Genomic DNA, 18,585 nt, shown 5'->3' with positions numbered 1-18,585 from the left:
ACTTAACTTACTATTGCTATTTCCAATATTACATAGTCTTTACCCCACAAAAAGATTACTAAAGTAGAAACAACAAAACTAATCTAATTTCTCACTGTACTGTTTAAAACAGAAGGTTTTGTTATGATCATCACTGTGACAAGCTGGAGTTATAAGCTGGTATATATTTCAAGTGAATTTAAACAGCATAAATTATTATTTGACAATGCCCTCTTAAGACAGCACAAAGGAAAGCAAATATTTGTTTGGGAATTAAAAGGTTCTTCTGTGGTAAAGTTTTGCAATTTTAAAGGGAAGAGTGAGCTTGGCTGAAACTGTCTCTAAATAAAGTAATTTCTGAATGTCACCACTTTTGGGAACTGTATGGATCATATGGCAAAATACCAACCCGTAGCATTAGAAACTTGGGTAACATACAGTCCTGAAGGATATATACTTATAGTTTTTATCTTAAAAAAAATTATTATTTAAATAAGGTTTCTATAACTCAAATTAAAATATATTTTAATTGTACTATGAAGTTTTGAAAATAGGCCTGCAAAATTAAAGCTGAGTGAACTGAAGCAAATCAATAATTCTGAATTGAGATGAACTTTTACCAAAGCGTGGGTCAAGCCTTGGGTCTAGCCAAGATGTGGTCTTGTTCTTATGGTTTATGTAGTAAATTTCTCCATCCTGGGTCATAGCTTGTTCCCATCCATCGGGGAGTGGGCCTGCAATATAGAAGGAAGGAGTTGATGGCGGGCTCTTGTTTGCTCCAGCTGAAATTGATCTAAAAAAAATTTCAACATTTTACATATATAACAGTACATGAAACAGAAGAGTTTCAAGCTCATGTCTAACATTTCTGGGATAAGGGCAAAGAAGTGCTGAGTGGGAAATCAAGGAACAGAAAACACTTCTATCATTTTGATTTAGGATTTGGAGTTTAGTTTTAAAACTTGTTTGCATCCTTTCATATGCTTCTGACACTTCCTTCTGATATAGCACTATAGTATAAAACCAGCAATAAGTCAAGCCTGCCAGAATGAAACCAGCATGAGCACCAGGAGAAAGAAGAATAAGCATATTCTACTTCTCATAGGAAAGTTCATCTAGTGATTAAAGCACAGCAGCAGCAACACAATAACACTGAGGAGATTCTGAAATATTCCTCTTTGAAAAACAATTAAAAAAAGTGACAAAACTCATTTTCCCTTTACCTCATAACTTTCTGTGAAAACATGAAAGGCTTAACCAGGCAAAAATGCAAACCTGAAGAACAGGGCAGGCAAACAAGCAATGACAAAGCAAAGGTAAGAAGACACCACGAGCAGCCAGAGACACAGTGCTATGAACACCTCTACAAGCAGAAAGGCACACACAAGGAAAACTGCTTTTAGAAAATGCTAAAAGGGAGGTAGGTGATGGTTTTGTGGAGTGCACAGATAATGTCTGAACACAGAGCCTTAGGAGGGCTCCCCTTATGTTCCAATCAGCAGCTTTCAAGAAACCACCTTTCATTCCTACACAGTTCTTAAACCACTCATTCCCATCTCTATATGTACATTCATCTGTATTTTGCTTAGACTGAAAACCATTCTTAAAGTTACATTCATCTCATCTGGCAGGTGCTTAAAAAACATATAGTTTTGAATTCTTATCCTCACACAGACACTATTTTTTAAAATAGCTAAATTAGATACAGGAATAGCTTCCCTGCATTTTAGATTTAAGTACAATCCTAAAATTATATAACAAAAGATCCACTACAATGTTAAGGATAGAAAAGAAATTAGAACAAAACCTGCTGCAGCAGCAAGCTGTCCTATTACAAACTCTCCTTCCACACTTCCTCAGTACAATACAGTAATACACTACCAAAAGCTATCTGGCTGTTAGACTTGGACTAACAGACTATTCTGTATAATATAAGATACACTAAGTATGCACAAACATCATAATTTCACACATGAGATTCAGATATACACACAAAAATATATGTATCTGATAAATACCTCCTATAAGCATCTTCAAACTATATTAGCTCTTGACTGTCATTTTGTCCTGAAGTTGTGCTCCTTCTGAAAAATTCAGTCTAAAGCTGGGAGGGACTTGGGGAGCAGGACAGATTTGTTTGCTTAATCTCAAAAGATGTTCTTGGAGAAACATCAAAACGAGTAAAACAATAATTTGATTGCATTCCAGTAATATCTCAAGGCATAACCAGGACAAGAATTTCTTGTGGTCTTTGAAGATCCCTTGCAAACTACATTTCTAATTTAAACTTTCATTTTGGCTCAGAAAACAATGCCCTTCTCTAGCAACTTCACTAGTCCACCATTAGAGCTACAGGTTTTCAAGTGAGGAAAAACAGTGAAAACTGGACATTTCCTTCCCATTCCTAATGCTCATAAACTTTAAATGTTACATACAAGTAACAAGAACCTCAACTTTTATCAGAAGCTAGTGAACAGAACAGGCAAGAAAGAATGACGATACTTCCTAACATATTCACTGTACAAAAGGACTTTGATGCAGAGTTGAAGGCTCCAGTGCAAAGAACCCTGTATTTTGTTATACCCAAAGACCAGCCAGATAATCAGTGAGATGGTATTTTATAAAACTGGTGCACAGGAGCACAGTGACATGGCCCCCATCATCTAAGTGCAGAAACTAATGAAGAACCGAAAACACTCCTTGACTGCTAAGCCAACACACTAGCCATGTGGCAGACCTCACTATCACTCTCTTCAGAGTCCATCTAAGCCACACATCACTTGGAGAAACTCAGCAAGAAATTCTCTTTTGAACTGCGAAGCCAAAAAAACCCCATCTGGCTCTAGGAAAAACAAAACCAGCCTTGGGGTGTCAGTCCTGCTGAACACTGAAGTCAATACTGGTCCAGCATGTTCCTTCGTGACAAATAAGAACAAAATGCCTTTGAAGCAGGTTGCCAGGAGCTGATCAGTCCACCTACCTAGGAACAATACTACTTATGAGATTCAGTGATCTGATGAGTACTAGCTTATTGGAGACAAACCTGGGCAAGGTTCTTCTTCCAAATAAAATGCACAGCTGTGGAACAGGACAGGAAAGGTCCATCTGCTCACCTGGCTGTCACAGCAGCAAACCTTCCTTGCTAAGTGTCATCAATGACTGCAGAAACAGAACTTTTCTCTATACAAACTTTTGGCATTAACAGCGTTGCTTTCTTCTTGGACAACAAACTGCTCTCATATTTCTGCTGTCATCCTTACATGTTGAAATGGTAGTTCAAAAATTGATTAGTACTGCTTTCTGTAATTCCTGTTTGGTTTTGTAACTGGTGAGTAACTGTGAAACTAGAAGTCTGATTTTCTAACTGGTTGTCTGACAAACTGTATTAGAGGGAAGTACCAGAGTAAAGACGGAAAACCATGCTGAGGAATAGCAGGCACATTCATCCAGTGCATCTAGGAAAATTCCTTCACAATTACATGTCCCTTTTCACCCAAAAGGCTCAATAAGAACAGAATTTCCAGCACTAGCTTTTGTGACTTCAGTTATCTAAGCCCTATATTGCTACTCTTCAGACCTTCTCACTAAATTTCCACAGTTACTGTAGCCCACGTGGTACAGAAACAGCAATGATGGGTCTAACCAAAGGTCCATTTAGTCCAGACATCCAGCCTGGAGTGATGGACAGATCCTGTTACTGAAAACAGCCCATTTAGTGAGTGCCATAGTCTACAAACTTTTAAATAAAGCACTGAATACACACATAGACCTAAAAGCTAAAGAGGCTATGAATAGTCCCTTGGCCTCCAAGGATGCTCGGCACTGGAAGAGGCTCTCCAGGGAAGTGGTCAAAGCATCAAGTCTGCCAGAGTTCAAGAAGCATTTGCCCAATGCTCTTGGGCATATGGTGGGATTCTTGGGACATTCATGTGTAGGGTCAGGAGTCGCACTTCAATGATCCTTGTGGGTCCCTTCTAAACTCAGGATATTCTATGATTCTATCTCAAGTTATTCCTTGAACTAGATTCTGTCTGCTTACTAGGTACCAAAATATCTTTCAACTACTTTTCCAGTCTGCCCACCAACAATATATCCCTGTGACATGGGCTCCTACCAGTTCTGTTTGGTGCTTCTTAGGTCAATAGAACACTATCACAATCATAAGTTTACAATTCTATGAGATTATTTGCAAAGGAAGAGAAAACCCTTCTAGGCAACTCACCCTGCACTGTGGTACTTTTAAGGACAAAGTCATAAAAAATTTAAATTCCAATTTCCAAATGTAAGCCATCTGTACATAACTACTGATAAGGCATTCTTCTGTAACTAAATATTCATATAATGGTGTAACTTAATATAAATAACATGTAATTTCAAAAGCTGGTGTACATGTCTCTTTGGTGCATGTCTCCACATTTTGTGAGATGTTTTTTACCTTCTCATATGCCATGAAACACGGAATGCAAAGCAGAGCTTGCTGCTGGCAGAGAACAACAGCAAGAGTAACAAAGAAAAAATTTAGTAGAGATTCCAACTATACTGGGATACACAGGGAGTCTTCCAAGTCCCTACAGTTTCTTAGATTTAATTGTAAAATAAATGTAAATAAAGCCATATTTTATCAAAAGGTCAATGCATATTAGAGGGAAGCTGTATCTATATACTAAAAGAATATGTATAGACAATGTAGGAAATAGAACACCTATATTCAACAACAGGAATCACCTCACCTAATACAAACACTGATCTCCAAGAACTTTCCTAATCTTTTTCTGTGACAGCTGAAATTTTTCCCTTCATGCACTGACACTGTAATTCCAAAACTTTTTAAAATTATAGCAAAGTCTACAAAATTTACCTAGAGTAGATATTTATCCTGTCAAATTAGTAAAAATTACAAATGGACACTATTTAAAAAGGGGCGTTTTTTGCAGATGAAGAAATAATGAACATTACTGTCATGGAAATACTTAGAAATTTGATTTTTACAACAGATCATATATAGTGTTGACTGTACACAAAGCAGAATTTGTAGTAAGACTGGCTACGTAGAGGAGAAACATCTAATTGAAGTGAGCAAGAACCTAAGAGAACAGCTTGAACTTATTTTATTTACTGGCATATTCCTTCCTACCCTCCTATCACCCATAAGTTATGAATTTGAGTGTTCATTTTCCTACCAACCTTTAACATGGCACTACAGTCTCACCTTAAGAGACAAAAGAATTGCACTAGGTCAATAAACTCTCATTGGGAAACCCAACTGAAAACTGCCACATAAGACTGAAGACAAAAGAGGACAAAGACAAGTAATCTGCTCCAAAGCTAATTATCTAAGGTCTATGCGCAAGCGGAAGAGGTTAAAGAAAGCAGTGCTGTCAAACATGATTCAGAAAGTAAAAGTATCTGAAGAACCAAAGTATGTAACTACAATTACTATCCCACCTCTGTTATATCAACTGCAATTGTGTAAGAAACAGCCACTGTTTATTTTCAAATGTATAATTTTACCTCAGTAAGAGATGTGTAGGAGATGTTCCTCAGAAGAACAATGTACCATTATTATTACTTTTTTTTGTTTGTTTGTTTTAAATGAAGGCAGAAGAACATAGTTTCTTCTGTAACACCTTCAGGGAAAAAATGGTTAGAAACAACACAAAAAATCAGAACAGTCACAAATAATTTTTATATACATGTGGGATATTTACAATTAACAGGATTGTTTCCTTCCCACTATTGATGTGAATATGCAATTGTATTTCACAGAAGATTAACCAACAAATGTCATCTAAAAGACACTGGGCTGCTTTCTCTGCATACATATGGCCCAAATTATTTTAGTTGATTATGTGTACCAAGCTAAGATCAGCAGGACTGAGATAAAAAAAAAAACCCTCACTTTTCACTCCGATGGCTTCTCGTAAAGGTAGCATGCTAACTAACACTCAAAAAATAATTCATTCACAAAATCATGCCAGGAACAGATAAAGCTGGATCAGATGTCTATTAACTTCCTCAAAGGAACATTACATGCAGAAAGATACATGGGTTCTCATCCAGTCTCAAGTGCGTGAAGAGATGGAATTTCTTAAAACAACCTAAAAATTTCAACCTCATGCTAAACTACATCTTTCCCATTTTTATATTTTAAACAATCCTTTGACTTGCCCTTACCCTTATGACACCTTCTAGTTATGCTTTCTTCCCATTTTCTCTGGGTTCTACTTTCCCTATTTATCCAAAAAGACAACAGATTTATCTCTAATATGCACATGGTAGCTTTCAGAGGTCTCCTCTCTCTGCCTCTTCTGTTTGCTTTCCTGTTCTTAATTCTAGCTAATGATGGGAATTCTAATTCTGGCTAAACAGTTAAAGCTCCTAAAGACTTTTGAGACAGCTCCCAAAAATCTCTCTTGCCTTTTATCACAGTAACTTTGCTCACAAGCTCCTATGGTGGTACATTAAAACTCGGACAGTAACTTTGATTAAGGGTTACAATTAACAAGCACTATACAAGGTCTATACAGAAAGCAAAACATTCTCCCTTGTGGCATTTCAGACCTATTTTTGCAAGCCAGTGACCTCCAGCTGTCACAATACTTACGCTCAGTTTTTCCTAATATCTTTCATGAAAGACTCTCATAGCACTAGGGCATGTTTCATTGCCAGCAATATTTCATAACAGGAAACTTCTGTCTCAAAGGTCTCAGCTTTATTTCCCAGTTCTTGAGGATGAATATCCAAATTAGAACATTAAGCAGTCTTATAACCATGACGTTGACACTAAGATTTAAGTTCCACTATGCTGAAGATAAGGGTAAGTAGATGCATCCAAAGAGCCAGTTCCAAGTCATACTACCTCAACTGATTTAAGCTTAAAAAAACCCTAACACCATGTAAACATGTAACTCAGTATACAGAGAAGTTCTGAGTTCTTCATGCACTTTATCCAATTCAGAGCACTGGTGGAAAAAAACTTTACATGATTTTCAGTTGATATTCAACACAGTATGATATGTGAAATGAAAAATAAATGTTCAATAAACCTGTATTTAAATAAGTGCTTTCTCAAATCACAAGACAACCCACTTAAACATTTGAACTGTTTTTTATTGCATGAGCAACAATATCTATGTGGCACCACTCACTCACACACATCAGGCAATTACATGCAAATTCTTTATTTTCTTTCAAATATAGTCCTCGTGTGCTGATTGCTAGGTTCTCTTCTAGTTTGTTACCTTGTTACAATTAAAGGTAATTTTTTTGCTAAGGACTCAATTTCTTTTTAAGTACCGAAAATGAATCCTATTTTACTATCAGTATTTTTTCCTATCAATTCTTGGTACAACTGAAGGTTTGAGGAGTTAACTGAAAATACAGAATTTATGTCAATATTGAAACAGCAAGCGCCTTGTTTTAACACAAACAAGATAAGCCAAAAAGCAAGATAGACCAAGGGAATTGTTTCCTTTCTTCTATTCTCTGTTCTTCAGAAGTGTCCCTGCAAAAACATGTCATCTCTATTGCTGCAGATTTCCTGAGACAGATTTACAGAAAAAATAATCAAGCTATTTTATTTTCATATAAGAGCCTGAGACCTTAATTGCTGTGAATCACGACTTCCTGAACTTGAACAGGACTCATTTGTTTCAGGATAATCCAGCCTCCTGGCCTAGCCAGCAAAAAGTTTGATTAACTTCCCCTCTACTACTCAGTCATGAACAGCACAGTTTGGTCACGCCTGTTAATCTTTCCGTATTGTCTGCAGCACATGAATTGCAGCATGAAACAAAGCTGCCTAAACGGACCACAAAGAGCAGCACCAGAGAAATAACCTTTGTGTAGTACAGGAACAGCAGACATACACAAAATACAATCAGACTGTGAGAAAATAAATATAACATGAACCTCCGTGACAGACAGAAGGTGACAAAGCAAGGGAAAGACCATAGCATTCAAACTAGCATGGCACCAAATTTATCTGCTTGCTGTCTGCATAATAAGGACAAGAGAGCTCTGAAAACATACAGCAGGTTCTATAGCAAGAACAAGAACACTTTACTCCTACCTAGTGATGGCCCCCCCAGACCAGCTGAAAACAATTCTGTATTCCAGGAAAAGACATCAGACTTCCTCAGCTATAGAAATAATCATTATGATACTGGATTTTGGAAATAATAGAAAAACAAGAGGAAAACCAAAACATCTCTGCTTCTAAACAGGATTTTCTAGGTGTTCCCTTGATGCATTTAGAGAAGACAGGAAAAAATGAGATGTTCATAATAAATGTAAGAAATGTAAATAAATGGCAGTATACTACATCCAGTCAGTGAGTAAGGGGAGGCAAAAGAACAGTGCAGAAGCACAAAAGCTTTAATGTAAACTGACATTAATTTAATGGAAATTCTGGTCTTTATCAATTTAACAGCATTTTTAGCCAGAAGAAACTAGACAAAAATTCTGCTTCCTTAGAAATTTGAACCATTCATTTGAAAAAAACCCCACAAATCAAAGAACTACAGCATAAATATAAATATTATAAAAACATGACTATTATAAACACAATTATTATAAAAAATCTCTTACTTCAAGTATCAGCTTCTTGCTTGATGCATCAGGCATGAACACATTTAAAGTTTTAAACCAGGATAACTAGAAGAACATTTCTTAAATGTTCTTCCCCAATTACAATAGCTTGTAGTTTCTTTATTTGTATGATTTTTTCATAAATACAGATTTTGCTTACCCGATGCTGAGTTCATGATGTTCTGCTGCACGGAAGGACTAGTGGGAGCTGTAACATTCATCTGGGAGAGCATGGCCTTCCTAGGATCTTGCCATGTTGTTGTTTGATCAATATGACTAAGACAAAACAAAGCGAGAGTTAGGACAGTCATGCATTCACAGCAATGACCTGCTCGCACAGAAAGTTTAACAACAAAAAGTTAAGCCTGCCAACAACAGCCACATTCAAAACCAAACAAGAACGTTTGGATTCTCTCCAAGCATCACTGTATGTCAGATTCTCAAACCCTTACCCTGGCTACCATCACTTTCCCAACCAACAGCTGTAGTGATCAAGAGCGGGAGATAAGGTTCATCATGAATATCGTAATCTAGGCTGTTGTACCATAACTAGATGTTGTATCCTTGAATTAAACATTCTCTTCCCTCTTCTCATTGATTAGTTATTTGCCATTTTTAAATGTGACTTCACAGACTTTCAAACAAAGCCAGTTATGTCTGGAATCTCAAGCACAGTCCAGTACCTTGGCATGATGAGTTCATATTCAGTGTTTAGGGAGTGGTAATGAGCTGGCTAGTAAGTAACCACTAGTCTTCCCAAACTTGCTGTGCATAGACCATGTCCTCAGATTATTTGATGGACTACTCCCCTCACCCCTAACAACTGAACAATCTTTCTGTGGCAATTTAAGTAATCATTCACACTAAAGCAGTAATGTAAAAGTGATGTGCCTTTCAACTAACGTCAAAAGATGAGGACAGTGAGACTGCCAAGTAATCCACCCAGCCCTCTGCAGAGCCTAACTTTGTTTTGAAAAAAATGGAAAGTACATTCAGCGCTGTCATTCATAAACGTATTCAATTCAATGAAAATACAAATGTGTAACAAATGATTACTTCACCTTTTGACTATGTGATTAGCATGTTTTGCTAATGAACAACAAATGTAGGTTATTCGTAACAAGCATCAATGCTATCTTTATGTAATTAAGCAACACTGAAAAGTACATGTTGACAAAAATACAACTCCCAATACACACTGAACATTGACAACAAAGTTGTTTATCCATTCATTTAGAACTGGTATCAACTGAAACTCATATTCAGATTTTTTTTATCAATTCGAATCCAATGCATCATTAACTTGGTACCATTCTTTTCTTAGATTAATTATCCTTAAAATTAAGTTTTTCTGGATTACATGGAACACCCATTTTCATTTACTTCAGCAAAATCGCAACATTTAAATTCAGAAGAACATAAAATGGGACAGTAGTCACCAAAACAATTACTGATATAGAATTACTTATCGCATTCTAATCACTGAAGGTACTTTCTGTTATAAGGTAGAACATACCACAAACTGGTTTTTAAAACTGTTTTAAGATATATATTTTTTACCCTCTCTAAACATGCACATGAAAAGTTCCAAGTCAAAGAGTTACAGGCATACTGTAGTTGGGTCACAATCCAGATCATTTAATAGAGATATGTGCTGGTTTTGTCTGGGATAGAGTTAATTTTCTTCACTACTAGTCCAGTGGCTAGTATTGGGCTATGTTTAGGATGAATGTGACTTCCCTCTGATTGTCGCACCAATGATTTAAACTGTTTGGTGGCTGGGTTTAAACCTCAGCAAGGTACTGTAAGCACACTGCATCTCTGGTTGTGTATGTTTTCAAATATTCTGCTCCACTGAGAAACATGCCACATACAGCATGATTTCTTTATTTCTTTTTTTTAGCCTATTTACTTATAAAACATGGAACAGCATAGTAAAGACTGCCCTATATATACTGGACTATACATAAACCTTCATACTGGAGAACACTTTCTCACTTTTCTGCTGGTCAATTTTGCAAAGCAATGAAAACAGGTAAAGATAACACAGATGTAAAAACAGTGCACAGTAATGTTTCACAGACCATGTGTTTAAATTACAGTACCAGCATGTGCTACTCCTCCCCTCCATTTCTGATTTGTTATATTTGCTCAACTCAATTCTGGGAATAGTGGAAACTGGGAAAACACCACTGCAACCATGATAACACATTCATTTATTTCCATTTAACTCCTATAAAAATCCATCTATGAACTTATGTCTACCTAAGGTACATAATTTATAGCTTTTCTTTTTATATGCTATTTGAGTGTTGAGTAAGAAACAGAAGGAAAAGCTTTTGTTTCCCTACACTACAAAACCATTTTTTGCAATCAACTGTCGGAACACAGTGAAACAACATTCACCAGTTTTTTCAAAACAGATCTGAATACAGGATAGATGAATGGACTATAGAAGAAGTAATTTTAGAAGTACCTCCAATTTGAGCACAAGGAGAGCATTATCAATTCCTCAAGACTGCTTAAGCATACCATGCTAAGTATAGTTTATGTTCATATGGAGTTTTTAACACAGACAGCGATTTTAGACAGCAGCAGCTTCAAACTTTTCCCTAGCTGAGTATCACTTGAGAAAAGTCAGCATGTTCCTTACTTGACCAACGAAACTCCAACCAGTAGTCATCGTAGAGCAAAGAACCACGAAAGAAAAGTCTCAAAAGTAAGCTGATTATATCAATATCATACTAATCATATGACTGGTTCAAACTCCTTTTTTTTCCCCTCCCACTCAGCTCTGTGCTTCCTGACCTGCATATCCATTTTCCCTACACCTTCCCTCAAAACCTTTCTCTTCAATCTCCATCAAATCACAGTCCTTCTATGTATCTACCTGCTCCATATCCTGAATGTTTGAATGTTATATACTAAGAAACCACACAAAACACATCATGACAGATCACTTCTTTTCCACAAATTCCAAAACATGCTCACCAATTTATGGAATACAAAGTAGGCAAAGCCCCATTCATATGGATGAAATGTTTAAATAAATCCTAGTACTCAAAATCAAATCATGGCTGGGCTTCGCGAATGAAGATTTGGGAAGGGCTCTACCCACGTTTGTTGCAAGCGCGTTGGTGGCTAAAAAGGCCAATACGAGACAGGCATGTCCTGCTGAAAAAGGCACAGCAGAAAGACTCCTTAGGTGGTATATTCTGCAAGTCATGATTCTTTCTGAGTTGTCTTTTCTCCTCAAGGGTGATCCTGCGTGCGTTCTCAAAAGCATCAGCAGCGTTATAGATGGTGTGTCTCCAGACCTCCCGATTGGAGGACAGAGTTGACCATTTATGTTGATCAATATGGCCAAGGCTGAGACGTTGTTTCAGGGAGTCCTTGTATCTTCTCTTTGGGGCTCCTCTCTTGGGGCAGCCGGTGGCAAGTTCACCATAAAGCAGGATCTTAGGGAGGCGGTGGTCCTTCATCCTGGAGATGTGCCCTGCCCAACGGAGCTGTGTTTTCAGTAACATGGCCTCAATACTTGTGATTGCTGCTTGTTCTAGAACAGATGTATTGGTCACATAATCTGACCAGTGGATGTTTAGGACTGAACGGAGACAGCGTTGATGGAAGTGTTCTAGGAGACGCAGGTGGTGGCGGTAGATGACCCATGATTCAGATCTGTATAAGAGAGCAGACAGCACTATGGCTCTGTAAACACTGATCTTGGTACTTTTCTTCAAGTGTTTATTTCGCCAAACTCCTTTATGAAGCTTTCTGAAGGCACTACATGCCTTTGCTAACCTGTTGTCTATCTCTCCGTCAATCTTACCATCTGAGGAGATGGGGCTGCCTAGGTAATTAAACTGGTGGACTGATTCGAACTCTGATTTGCCAGTGGTGATATGGGGATGAAGGAAGACTTCCTGAGGTGCAGGTTGATGGAGAACTTCTGTCTTCTTTAAGCTGACTTCCAGTCCAAAGAGTTCAGCAGCCTCAGCAAAGCAGGATGTTAAACACTGCAGAGCTGCTTCTGTGTGGGCGACAAGGGCGGCGTCATCAGCATAAAGCAGCTCCTGGACAAGATGGTTTAAGGTCTTGGTGTGGGCCTTCAGTCGCCTTAGATTGAATAGGCTTCCATCAGTACGGTATCGAATGTAGATACCGTCCTGATCATCGAGGTCTGCCGTGGCCCTTTGGAGCATCGTGATGAAAAAGATTGTGAATAGTGTTGGTGCAAGAATGCAGCCTTGTTTCACACCGTTAGTTATTAGAAGGGGCTCAGAAAGTGCATCGTCATATCTGACTTGGCCGTGCTGATCCTCATGGAGTGAGAGGATCATTTTAAGGAACTTGGGGGGACAACCTAAATGTTTCAAAATCTGCCACAGACCTTTTCTGCTCACAGTATCGAAAGCCTTGGTGAGATCAACAAAGGTTACATAGAGACCTTTGTTCTGTTCCCTACACTTCTCTTGCAGTTGTCTGAGAACAAATACCATGTCTGTGGCGCTCCTGTTGGCTCTGAAACCACATTAACTTTTAGGTAGAACTCCCTCTGCTATAGCTGGTATTAGTCTGTTCAAGAGTGTTCTTGCCAGGATTTTGCCAGCAATGGAGAGCAGAGTAATACCATGGTAATTTGAGCTGCCTGATTTAGTACCTTTCTTCTTATACAAGGTGATGATGACTGCATCACGAAGGTCTGATGGTAGTTCACCTAGTTCCCAAAAGCGCACCACAAACTCATGAAATTTAGCATGGAGTGCAAGGCCCCCATGTTTCCAGACTTCAGGTGGAATTCCATCAACCCCAGCTGCCTTGCCGATTTTCACCTGCTGTATGGTCTTGAGGGTTTCTCCTAAAGTGGGGGCGGTATCCAATTCGTATTTCACCAGTTGTTGTGTGATGGACTGAATTGCTGAGTCTTGGACTACACAGTTGGTACTGAAAAGAGTCTGACAGTGTTCAGACCATCGATTCAGAATGGAGATTTATCTGTTAGAAGCGTTTGACCATCTGCGCTGAGTAGGGGGCTTTGGATTTGGTATGTAGGCCCGTATGCTGTTTTCAAGGCCTCATAGAATCCTCTGTGATCACCCGTATCTGCACATAATTGAGTTTTTTCAGCTAGATCGATCCACCACTTGTTCTGGATGTCACGGAGTTTCTGTTGGAGCTTGCTGCATGCAAGACGAAAGGCCACTTTTCTTGCGTGACAGGAAGGCAGTGCAAGGTGTGCTTGGTGGGCGGTTCTCTTCTTCCTCAACAATTCCTGGATCTCTTGATTGTTTTCATCAAACCAATCCTTGTTCTTCTTGAGAGAGAACCCTAAGGATTCTTCAGAGGATTGCAGGATGCTGTTTTTAATATGGTGCCAAATTGTTTCAGGAGAGGAATCTGCAGAATCTGTGGAATGGTTTTCAAGCCTAGTTTGAAGGTTAGCCTGGAATCTGTCTCTTACTGTTGCTGATTGGAGATTGTTAACTTGGAGTCTTCTCCTTGGGATACTGCCCCTTTTAGGTTTGAATGTGAGACTGAAGTTCAGTTTACAGCGCACAAGCCGATGGTCTGTTTGGCATTCTGCGCTGGGCATCACGTGGGTATGGTGGACATCGCGGACATCTCTCCGTCGCATCGCACCAAGACATAATCAATGAGGTGCCAATGCTTAGATCTGGGATGCATCCAGGTTGTCTTCAGTCTATTTTTCTGCTGGAAGATAATATTAGTGATGGTGAGCTGTTGCTCCACACAGAATTCTAGCAGAAGTCGACCATTATCATTGCAGTTTCCAACACCATGCTTGCCTAATATTCCTTTCCAGGCTTCAAAATTCTTATCTACTCTGGCGTTGAAATCACCAGTTGAAATTTATCTTTTTCAGCAGAGTCATCTTGGAGAGTTGGGGCATATATACTAAAGAGGACAAGGTATTGCTTGTTGTTTAGTGGAAGGCGTAGGGAGATAATGCTGTCAGAGTGACCTGTCGGCAGATTTTCGAGTTTAGGAACAATGGAGTTTTTGATCATGAAGCCGACTCCTGAAAGATGTTTTTCGGTTCTGGGCTTACCTGACCAAAAGAGTGTGTAACAGTCACCATGTTCTCTGAGGCTGCCTTCCTTGTGTAGGTGAACTTCACTGAGAGCAGCAATGTCAATGTTGAGATGAGCGAGTTCATAGGCAATTAGGGCAGAACGACGCTCAGGGCGTCCGCTATCCGCAGAATCGAGCATGGTTCTGATGTTCCAACAATGCTAGAGTTAATTTAGGTACACCTTTGGAGGCAGGTGTATGCCTTTGTCTTTTGATCTTTGTGCGACCGCATTGGAAGAAGATGCCCATTGACAGCGGTTAACCAACTGGGTGAAGGTGGAGATGAGCTTTGTTTAGGCCACCTTTTCTAGGCCCCTCTCCGAGTGGAGCAAGCAGTGCTGTCCTTGAAAAGGCTGCTTGGTCGTTCAGGGGGCTGCCCCAAGAGACTGTCATCTCTGGTCAGTCTCAAATGACCAAGGCCCAGTCTTCCTAGTGATTTACGGAGGATTTTCCAGTCTCAGCCGTAATTGTTAATGCTGTGAACTACTTATAACCTCCATTTCAGAAGCCTAATAATTTTTGGAAAATACACAAGAAACTGCAGGCACAAATCATCATCATTTCATCTTTTCACCAGCACATTCAAAATCAGCTTGATTAGAGCGAAATGATGAGAAGTGAGGATGACATTTCCTCCTCTTCCTGCATATCAATCAGGGCAGGATACCAGGAGAGCACTTCCAGGTGCCACTTCCAGGTTTTTTGGAGGTTTTTTAGAAGAGGGAAGGTTGTTTCTTCTTCGAAATGAGGTGAGAACAACATAATAATTCATTCCTGTGGCCTGTTTTGAACCTGGGGTTGTCCTGAAGCTTGGCAGGAATCGCTCCTTCACTCCAAAACAACTCTGCAACTGCAGCTGAAGGCCAAAAAAAAAAAAGCCCACATGTGGTGGCTCTGATATTTTAATCAACTTTTTGTTCCTCTGCTGATCTTCTCTCCTACAGATTACGAGGATTTTCTACAACAAACACCAAGTATTTTTAGACCCTCATTTCACAAACGAGAGGGAGCCCAGCAGAAGGTTAATTCTGGACATGGTTACGCAGCCACTTGGAAGAAGCAGAGCCCAGAGGGAACCATTAGTTTTTTTCCATGGATAACTTGGGTTTATTCTCCTAATTTCAGTTAAAGGAATAAAACCCATAAGGCAGTGGTGCCACTGTGGGACTGAAGCACAGGAATGCAGGAGTTACAGTGGGGTCTGGTGTGAAATGTTGATTGTTCACCACCATCCACAGACTGGTGTCACCACAGGGATGAGCCAAATTCCTGTCACCTGTTGGAAGAAGGGATATTTTTACATGTGTCAAGTGCTGGAGAGGGACATCTGACAAGGACATGGAGTGACAGGGCACAGGGAATGGCTTCACATGGACAGAGGGCAGGGATAGATGGGATATTGGGAAAGAATTGCTGCCTGGGAGGGTGGGGAGGTCCTGGCACAGGTTGCCCAGAGAAGCTGTAGCTCCCCTGGATCCCTGGAAGTATCCAAGGCCAGGTTGGATGGGGCTTGGACCAACCCGGGCTAGTGGAAGGTGTCCTGCACATGGCAGGTTGGAACTGGAAGGTCTTTAAGTTCCCTTCCAACCCAAACCATTTTGGGATTCCAAGTTTCCACAAGACTGTCTGATCCTTTGCTGTTGCTTCTGAACAAGTAACAAATAGTTTCAAATTTAAAATATTAAGGTACATAAAGACATGTATTTGTATATTGAGATCCATGTGTATCCAGATATATTTGTATATTGAGATCCTTGTGTATCCAGATATATTTGTATATTGAGATCCTTGTGTATCCATACACATTTGTATATTGAGATCCCTGTGTATCCATACACATTTGTATATTGAGATCCCTGTGTATCCATACACATTTGTATATTGAGATCCATGTGTATCCAATATATTTGTATATTGAGATCCCTGTATATCCATACACATTTGTATATTGAGCTCCTCGTGTCTCCAGTATGAATTGGCTTTTCCCTTCTGTCAGCACTGACACACTACAAGTTTAACTCATAATCCACGTTCAAAGCTCATTAATGGGGCAGTTTTCTCCTTTCACAGAATATGCTGAGCTGGAAGGGACACACCAGGATCATCCAGTCCAAGCCCTGGCCCTGCACAGACACCCCAACAATCCCACCCTGTGCCTGAAAGCGTTTTCCAAACATTTCTTGAGCTCTGGCAGTCCTGGGGCCATGACCATTCCCTGGAGAGCCTGTTCCAGGAAGACCCTACACTCCAAATCATCTCAATTTTTCTGTCTCTCAAACACTCAGGATTTGGAAATGAAAACGTAACACTTCCATGCAACAGTGCAGTGACACAATTTGTTCATTGTAACAGCAAAAAACAACTCCTTAATTGTTTATCCTGATGACAACTGCACAAAAGGACACACTGGCTATACTGCTGCACTTGCAGGGTTAGATATTTGGATCCCTGGAACATATCTGGCACTGTTAGAAGCCACATTTAAGCCAGGTTCTAAATTAAAAATATCATTAAGAGCCTTACCAAGGGGGACTCACCTGAAAGCTGCCAGTAAGGGAGTATAAATGGAGTCTCCATCATAGACATACCAGCGGTCCCAGCTGCACTCTGTGGCAAAGTGGTTGAACCGAAGCCTAAACCATTGTGTTTGACCTGGCATCAGCTTGGTTCCAATCCTAGTACTAGAGGAACCAATCCTAGTACTAGAACCAATCCTAGTACTAGAACCTAGTACCTGGAACCAATCCTAGTACTAGAGGAAGGAATATAGGACTTAATTTTGTTCCTATCTACAGTACGTGCATCAGGGTAACTTATTATAAACACTGTGTATTTTTAATTATCAAGTTAAGTACTAAAACAGGACATTCTCCACAGGTAAAAGATGTTTCCCTCTATTTTAAATAGCAGCACAGGCAATGTCTAAATGGACATAACTGACATCAACATTACATTATTTTTCCCTGCACTAAGCGGATTTTTTTTCGTAGTAGCTGTATTACAAGACAACTGCCCCAATGCTTACATTCAAGATCTTCTATGTTATATGATCTGAGCCATATCTCAACAAAGAATTACTGTCAACACAAAAAAAAAATTAAAAAACATTAGCAAATCATATCAAATCAATGAAACCTATAAATCAGTCATTCTATTTAGTATGTATTATCAAATTAAAACTTAAAATCTACCTATTCGTGAATAAGAATCACAGCTCTGTACTGTGTGAACAGAGCAAAATGAGTAAACACTCTTGGAATTAAAATCAACATCTCTAGGATAATCAAGGTGTAAGACATTTTACTTCATAGAATAAATTCTCAAATCCAACATCTAGCTAACTGGCACTATTTATTATTGCTCATTTATGTCTTGGTGAAGCAAATCCTTGTCAAACTGGACAAATATACTATAAACTAAGCAAATCAATTTAGACTGTACCATAAATGCAGGTCTATGGTAACAGGCCTTAGAAAAACAAAGCTAAAACGCCTACCACATGCTAAACATTTGTTAGCAAACTTACGTCAATTCTAGTACCAAGAAGAGTGACTGTTCCAAGGCATATCACCCACCACCCTCCACCAAAAAGCACTTTCAAAGTGCTGTGCATTGAGAACAAGCTGTATCTCTTCACCCATCGCCAAGTTCTACAGTCAAATACAAATTATTTGCATTTTGAGAAGAACAACTTTAAAGAAAAGAAAAATGTTCTAATCTTACGTATGCAAAGACCATTTCTGCAGCTACTACAAAATCTGAATTTCTGATTGCAAGAAACCTTTATTGGCATTAAACACTCACATCCTGAAGATTTGTCAGATTCAAATTCTAATGTACTTTTACAGTTCACAGTTCAGGTTTGTTGGGGGTTTTCTGGAGGGAGAGGGGTATTGGGGATTTTGATTTAGGTGTTGGTTGGTT

General features: G+C 39.1%; 1 protein-coding gene across 8 annotated transcripts in view; it reads right to left on the bottom strand.

The window, feature by feature from the left end:
* The window catches only part of YAP1 (Yes1 associated transcriptional regulator), a 94,461-nt gene that overhangs the window by 32,440 nt on the left and 43,436 nt on the right, over nt 1–18,585 (bottom strand). For 4 of the 8 annotated variants that reach the window (XM_064645146.1, XM_064645148.1, XM_064645147.1 and 1 more), the window contains exons 3-4: nt 8,729–8,844; nt 600–713 (exon numbers count right to left, since the gene is read on the bottom strand). In XM_064645146.1, coding sequence (XP_064501216.1) covers nt 600–713; nt 8,729–8,844 — 230 coding nt within the window. The remainder of the gene's footprint in view (nt 1–599; nt 714–8,728; nt 8,845–18,585) is intronic. The other 4 variants (XM_064645151.1, XM_064645153.1, XM_064645152.1 and 1 more) reach the window with 1 other exon arrangement.

Source organism: Pseudopipra pipra, chromosome 2 (genome assembly GCF_036250125.1).
Source record: "Pseudopipra pipra isolate bDixPip1 chromosome 2, bDixPip1.hap1, whole genome shotgun sequence".
NCBI lineage: Eukaryota > Metazoa > Chordata > Aves > Passeriformes > Pipridae > Pseudopipra > Pseudopipra pipra.
Note: the sequence above shows the minus strand (reverse complement) of the source record. Positions and strands in the feature narration are given on the sequence as shown.